At 40.2% G+C, this 8023-nt stretch overlaps 1 protein-coding gene across 1 annotated transcript; it reads left to right on the top strand.

Moving 5' to 3' along the window:
• The first annotated feature begins 340 nt into the window (after positions 1-340).
• LOC123492397 lies at positions 341-6911 on the top strand. The gene is made up of 7 exons (XM_045224931.1): positions 341-395; positions 1035-1130; positions 1504-1649; positions 1976-2252; positions 3237-3418; positions 6228-6286; positions 6761-6911. Exons 1-7 carry the CDS (start codon positions 341-343, stop codon positions 6909-6911), a joined length of 966 nt encoding a protein of 321 aa, XP_045080866.1.
• Positions 6912-8023: the final 1112 nt, after the last annotated feature.

Here is an 8023-nt window from a genome sequence, read left to right as displayed (position 1 = left end):
ATACAAGGGCCAGCCCAGCCAGCCAGCTGAGGTGAAAAGAAAACTCCATACTTTGTAGATCATCCCTTTGATGTGAATGATGACCCCCGCCTTCTATGCCCCATCCCTGTCCTGTCCCACCATGGTCATTTCAGCATGGAAATGTGATTAGTTGACCCTTTTTAGCTCCACATCACTGGCAGAGAGGGTCCTTGGGTTGGTGGTGACATTTGTGACCAAAGCCTGATTCCATATAAATATCAGAGGGTGTGGAGACCAAAAGGTCACTCGGTCAGGAACTAGCTATCAGGGAAGCTGTGCTTTGAGGAGGAATCATAAGGGAGTATAAGGAGTATATACCATGGATATCCTGCAGCCCTGCCTACTGCTCATTCTGTGGGCTCTCAACATAGCCTGTAAGTACTGTTGTTTGTTTGTCTTTCTCTATTTGACCATAAAGCTCAATGATGTACAGTGATGATACCTACTGATGGACTTCAATCAACATTAAGACTTTATAATCCTTTTTGATACACAGGAGAGCACAGGCACTGGTACAGAGTGTGAACAGAACAGCCATGTGACATGTACTGATGTGTATCTGAGTCTGATACTGGTTGTTTGATTTAAACTGTTTGATTTTAGAACCTTGTTGTGTGATGTGCTATATTATAGATAGTGCATATGATGTGGTTATTAGAAGAATATCAAAGGATTATACTAGTTTTATAGCAGATCAAATCAGCCAAACCACTTTGTGCATACATACATGCTATAAGTGAGCATACTATATGTCACTTTATAATTAGGTAGTGTCCTGGAACTGGCCATGACCACTAAGGTCCGGGCCTGCATGTAGGAGTGCTGATCTAGGATCAGTTTTGTCTTTCAAATTATAATTAATGGAAAGGGAGGACCTGATCCTAGAGCAGCACTCCTACTCTGAGACGATATTATACTTGACCAAGGAATCAGAGCTCTGACAGTTCAGGAATGCTGCTGTCACCTTGGACTGCTATACAAGGTGTTGATGTGTCTCTGTTTATCTTATCCAGCAGCTGCCTTGTTGAACAAACATGTGGAGCACAGGAACCTGTTTGCACTGAGAGCCTGCTGCAAGAGACAGAGCCACTTTGTTTACATCGGCCAAGGTAAAGCATTGGTAAAGCACCATGCGAGGGCAGCACTGTCTCATTCCACATACATTACTTCTAATGGTACTATCAAAGTCTAGTCCCATATTGTAGCCAACTATTCCCTTAGGGCTAGGCTACTACAATGCAAAGTCTTCCAAAAACCCTTGAATATAAATTCCCTTGTTTTATCATAGACTTATCTCCTCCTATTCAACAATATTTGTCAGCAGAATTATGTGGCTTGATAAATGCAAACAAAACTATATATTCATGTAAATTGGTGCAAGATACATGCATCCATATAGATGTTTAGGGGCTTAGAGAATTTGGGGGATAATGGATCATGTATATTATTGTAATTAACTCATTGTTTAACTTGTGTCCTCAGACATCTCTGGTAGTCCTGTGAGTGTGGATGTGGGGATGTGCAGGACGCATTGTGGGGGAGAACAAAGCAGGACATCATATGAGGCTGGACTACAGCAGGGCTTTTCCAAACACTCCTCCATGTTGGAATACCTCAGGAGCAAAAAGGTAAGTGAGCAGTTCCTCAAATAACCAAAAGAAAGCACTACAACTTCAGGATTGTAAAGAGTTTAGGAATTTTAAGGAATTAAATTAGGCCTCCTTATTTAAGAATTTGATCAATAAAATAACATATACCTATATTCGATGAAGACAAAATAAACATTTTTTTCTTAGTTAAATATGGTTATTATATTGTTGCATTATTAGGGACATTTTTATCTCAACATTAGAGTGCTGAGACCCAAGATAAGAACACCATTACAACTTAATGGGCATATAGTCTTCACTAAAAATATATCTTGACATGTCTTCTATTTTTCCCTTTATAAAAGGTAAGGGTCCGCAAACCTGCCACTCCAATCAGTGCCGAGGGTTCTGGTCAGGTTACATCCTGCGGGGTGAACCATAACTGTGAGCCGACCGGGGTGAGGGTGGACCGGATACTGCTGTTCAAGGGTCCCCGGGAGGTGGAGGTCATAGAGGAATGCCATTGTGAAAACAAACTGACCCAATGTGTCCGGGTTCCGGCGCTCAAAACCTACTTCTTTGAGACCCCATACGAGACTGTCATTGATGTGGGAAGCTGTTCGGGTTCGAAAGGTTCTCCAGGTGTGTAGGCTTATCTTTGACTACAAAAATGACTACAAAAACAGCCAACATTTAGAGAAGGGTCTGACCGCGTCCAGGGAAGAAGCGCCTTCTCTTTCTATTGGCTCACATCTACTTCCTCGTTCTATGGGTCGACTGTAGCATTGTAGCTAAACCTAACCCTATCCCTTTTCCTAACCTTAACCTCATTCGCCTAACCTGCTACCTTAATTCACCCAACCTGTTGTGTTAGTTCTCCTAACCTGCTATGCTAATTATCCTTACCTTATACATTAATTATCCTAACTTGCTACGTTAGATCTCCTAACCGGCTACGTTAATTATCTTTACCTGCTACGTTAATTATCCTAACCTGACAAAAAGGGGGCTTGGTTTCCCTGGGCTGTTCTTCCCTGAGCGGTTCTTCGCTGGAGTTTCCCTGGAGTTTCCCTGGATGCGGGCCACAGTCAGACCTTATTGAAACTTTATGGTCGCAAAAACGTAATGCTTAAAAAAAACAGGTATCGATGCCAATGGGAGATAATGGACAAATGTACAATGTGCATAAAAGTGTTGCTCGCATAGGGGTTAGGATTGAAACCAGAGAGAGTAGATTTGTTTTTGTTGTTGTCTCCCACCACCACTGATACATACATGTCCTCGTGTTCTTAAAATTCAAACCTTATTTTTGGTGTGTCATTGCTGTAATATATGGTATAATATTTTTCATAGCACTCATTGCTGTACGAACAATCTTAATTAATTTGCACAAAAAAATAAGAAAAAGATCCTAATGGTAAAGTTATATTGATAATTCAGTGGTAGCCTAATTACAAAGGCCATTTCACAGGGCCCATGGAAGACCATAGCATTTCAATAAGAAATAACATCAGACTGAAACAGTTAATGGACACAGAGGACATGAAACAGACAATCATCATAGTTCATGATCATGTTCAGAATGTAAGTAACCCTAATAATATGTTATAACTATTTCCTTCTCAGATGGGTTCTCCTGCGTGCCCACTAAATTTGTCTCGGCCTTGGTGGAGACCCCTAACAAGGTAGACCTGGTCCAGACGGTGGAGGCCTGTGAGCTGAGTGAGAGCTGCTACAGAGTTCCCTACATGGAGTACTACTATGAAATAGTCTATGATGCTGACGGAGTCAAAGAGGAGAAACTCAAGGTGAGCTCACGTTTCAGTATCCTGTCTTTTTATTAACAAAGTCAGAAAGCCCCTGCCCCATCAATACGCCAACTTTACCTGTGCTACACTCTAGCAATGCATCATTTTCTTTTTCATAAAAAAATAGCAAAAAGAAAAGCCTGCAGTAACACATATGCTTCTTTTTTTTTACTTGTCTTTTGGTCTCATTCTTTATAGAAACTATTTTGCCACTCTTCTTTTTTTAATAATGAACTTTAAAGCCATGCACAGACTACATAAGATTAACCCTTATCTGATCTTATTCATTTATCAGCTAGGCAGCTTCACACCAATCAGATGTTTGATCAGAGAGCAGAGGAAGTTAGTGATTCCATCTGAGTGTCAGACACACTAACAAGGCACCTCCATTTGTCAGATAGATCTGCAAGTAAAAGGTTATTGGTCCACTTTAATAAATTTCCCCTGCACAGAATCCTGGGAGATAAAGAGATGGCATCTCTTCAATGGGTTCAGCCCAAAAATGTTTAAAAGTTTAACTGGATGGATGCTATAGTATGCACAGAGTGGCTTTTTATGGGGCACATTGGGAACAAAACACTTTTCAGGGGTACAGTGCCTTCATAAAGTATTCACAGCCCTTGACTTTTCCACATTTTATTGGGTTACAGCCTGAATTTTAAATGGATAAAATGTCGATTTTTTGTCACTACACACATAATGTCAAAGTGGAATTATGTGTTTAGAAAATTTTACAAATTAATTACACATGAAAAGCTGAAATGTCTTGAGTCAATAAGTATTCAAACCCTTTGTTATGGCAAGCCTAAATAACTTCAGGAGTAAACATTTGCTTAACAAGTCACATAATAAGTTGCATGTACTCACTCTGTGTGTAATAATAGTGTTCAACATTATTTTTGAATGACTACCTCATCTCTGTACCCCACACATAACAATTATCTATAAGGTCCCTCAGTCGAGCAGTGAATTACAAACAGAGATTCAACCACAAAGACCAGGGAGGTTTTCCAATGCCTCACAAAAAAGGGCACCTATTGGTAGATGGGTAAAAATAAAAAAAGCAGACAATGAGAATTACTTTGAGCATGGTGAAGTTATTAATTACACGTTGGATGATGTATTAATACTCCCAGTCACTACAAAGTTACAGGCGTCCTTCCTAACTCAGTTGCCGGAGAGGAAGGATAATGCTCAGGGATTTCACCATGAGGCCAATGGTGACTTTAAAACAGTTTAATGGCTGTGATAGGAGAAAACTGAGGATGGATCAATGACATTGTAGTTACTCCACAATACTAACCTAATTGACAGAGTGAAAAGAAGGAAGCCTGTACAGAATAAAAATATTTCAAAACATGCATCCTGTTTGCAATAAGGCACTTAAGTTAAACTGCAAAAAATGTGGCAAAGAAATTAACTTTATGTCCTGAATACAAAGCGTTATGTTTGGGGCAAATCCAATACAACACGTCACTGAGTACCACTCTTCATATTTTGAAGCATGGTGGTGGCTGCATCATGTTATGGGTATGCTTGTCATCGGCAAGGACTAGAGAGTTTTTTTACGATAAAAAGAAACGGAATAGAGCTAAGCACAGGCAAAGTCCTAGAAGAAAACCTGGTTCAGTTTGCTTTGCAGCAGACACTGGGACAACAAATCACCTTTCAGCAGGACCATAACCTAAAACACAAGGCCAAATATACACTGGAATTGCTTACCATGACGACATTGAATGTTCCTGCAAGACGACATTGAATGTTCCTGATGAGCCTAGTTACAGTTTTGACTTAAATCGGCTTTAAAATCTATGGCATGACTTGAAAATGGCTGTCTAGCAATGATCAACAACCAACTTGACAGAGCTTGAAGAATTTTCAAAAGAATCATGTGCAAATATTGTACAATCCAGGTGTGCAAAGCCCTTAGAGACTTTCCCAGAAAGATTCACTGCTGTAATCGCTGCCAAAGGTGATTCTAACATGTATTGACTCAGGGGGTTGAATACTTCTCTAATCAACATATATTTGTGTTTTCCTTTTCTTTTCTTTTTTTAACAAATGTTAGAATTTTCTTCCACTTTGACAATACAGAGTATTTTGTGTAGATCATTGACAAAAAATGAAAATTAAATCAATTTTAATCCCACTTTGTAACACAACAAAATGTGGAAAAGTTAAGGGGTGTAAATACTTTCTGAAGGCATGTATATATAAGAGCAAACAAAAAATACACAGGGTTAAGCGTGTACAAGGGGGTTCACCTCAACCTTCAGCACCTTCTTGTTGAAGTAAATTGTTGTACTATTTACTGCTATTGTTTAAGACTTCATTTTATGTATATATTTTTTGCAATATTGTGTATGTAGACAAAGATAGAGAAGACAAAATATAGTTATTTAACTAATCTAATTCCCAGGTCTGTTAAATTAAGCCTATAGGCCAGGAGTATTCAAATCTTGCCCTACCAGGTCTGGACTACTGCTGGTTTTCTGTTCTACCTGATAATGAATTGCACCCACCTGGGGTCCCAGGCCTAAATAAGTCTCTGATTAGAGGGGAAAAATTGAAAAATACAGTGGAACTGGCTTCAAGGTCCAGATTTGAATTTGAGGGCTATAGGATGTCTGCCACCCCCTCTCACAAAAGGTGTGAGGAGAGCAAACACAAATGGTCCCTGCAGGTGTTGAATCAAAGCAGTTAACATAGATCCCCCCTCCCTGCTGGTGGGCTGGCCTGGCTGGTGTTTTCAGCCTGTGGTGAGTTGATTGCTGATGGCCTTGTCTCTGTGTTGCTAATGTTCCAACAGGAAATAGACGTGGGCAGATGTTTAGGAGGCTGCACCACAGGAAATCGCTGTCTTCTCAGGTAAGCAGAACACATGCAGCTGCTCCCTCCCTCCCTGAAGCACCCCAGCCCTTCTTCTCCTCCTTCTCCATCCTTCTACCACCCCTATCCTAACAACTGCCTGCTAGCTGTTAGCTCTAACACCCTGTAATACCCATAAAGTGTTGCTGTTGTGGTTTAAATACGGCTTGTTTGGTTTGGTTTCTGATTTACACCAATTTTTCTCAAGATATTTTCAATTTTCACATTTGATTTGTGATTTCTGTGTATATTTTAGTGATAGGTCTATATTTTAACATTTGAAAGTGTCTGCCAGAAAAATAAAATAATAATGTATGCACTCACTAACTGTAAGTCGCTCTGGATAAGAGCGTCTGCTAAATGACAAAAAAATAAAAAAATAAAAAATAGATAGGACTTCAGTATTTGGAGTGTTTTTTTTTAGGACAACTGTTCACAGTCTTACAACTTCTGTTTTCTCTCTCTGTATTGCAGGAGCCACTCTGATTCCGAAGTGTGCTATCTGTGGGCAGAGAGACCCACCAACTCCTGTGTCCCTCGGGGCTACGACAGCCACATGTTCCTGAACCAGCATGGCCAGATCCGCACAGTCCTCTCCATCTCCTCCTGTTTCTGTCAGTCCTGAACCAGTCCTCAGAATGATGCCCTCTAGTGGAGCAGAAACACACTGACATCCCCTGAGACCGAGAGACTTTTGCCCTGTCAGGTCCAGAAACAACCCCCTTAGTCTCTAACCCTTAGCAAGTATTGTAGATCTCAAATACTTTGATAGGTAAAAGCAATGAATGATTGTAATGTCACTTGCCTATCCACTTGTCTATCCAAATGCAGTGCCACATAAAGTGCCCAAGGATTAGGGGCTAGGGGTTATTTTTGTATGGGGTCTTCAACTCTTCCTTGTTTTAGATTGCAGTCCTATAGACGTAGTTTCTCCACAGTGTAGAGCTAATGATCTCATTGCAACAAATGCTGAAGATATTCTTGTATTGTATGTAATATATGTATAAAATAATTTTCTAAATAAAATTTATTCCAAAACCATTAATCAACTTGCTATCAGCCATCAAATTATTGAATGAACCCCAAACGTTCCCATATATGTCATGCAAGTGTGCTAAATATGCATTTGACCACTGTGTAGAACACACATCTACAGTGAGGGAAAAAAGTATTTGATCCCCTGCTGATTTTGTCTAGTTTGCCCACTGACAAAGAAATGATCAGTCTATAATTTTAATGGTAGGTTTATTTGAACAGTGAGAGACAGAATAACAACAAATAAATCAAGAAAAACGCATGTCAAAAATGTTATAAATTGATTTGCATTTTAATGAGGGAAATAAGTATTTGACCCCTCTGCAAAACATGACTTAGTACTTGGTGGCAAAACCCTTGTTGGCAATCACAGAGGTCAGACGTTTCTTGTAGTTGGCCAGCAGGTTTGCACACATCTCAGGAGGGATTTTGTCCCACTCCTCTTTGCAGAGCTTCTCCAAGTCATTAAGGTTTTGAGCCTGACGTTTGGTAACTCGAACCTTCAGCTCCCTCCACAGATTTTCTATGGGATTAAGGTCTGGAGACTGGCTAGGCCACTCCAGGACCTTAATATGCTTATCTTGAGCCACTCCTTTGTTGCCTTGGCCTTGTGTTTAGGGTCATTGTCATGCTGGAATACCCATCCACGACCCATTTTCAATGCCCTGGCTGAGGGAAGGAGGTTCTCACCCAAGATTTGAC

Source organism: Coregonus clupeaformis, chromosome 14 (genome assembly GCF_020615455.1).
Source record: "Coregonus clupeaformis isolate EN_2021a chromosome 14, ASM2061545v1, whole genome shotgun sequence".
Lineage (NCBI taxonomy): Eukaryota > Metazoa > Chordata > Actinopteri > Salmoniformes > Salmonidae > Coregonus > Coregonus clupeaformis.
Note: the sequence above shows the minus strand (reverse complement) of the source record. Positions and strands in the feature narration are given on the sequence as shown.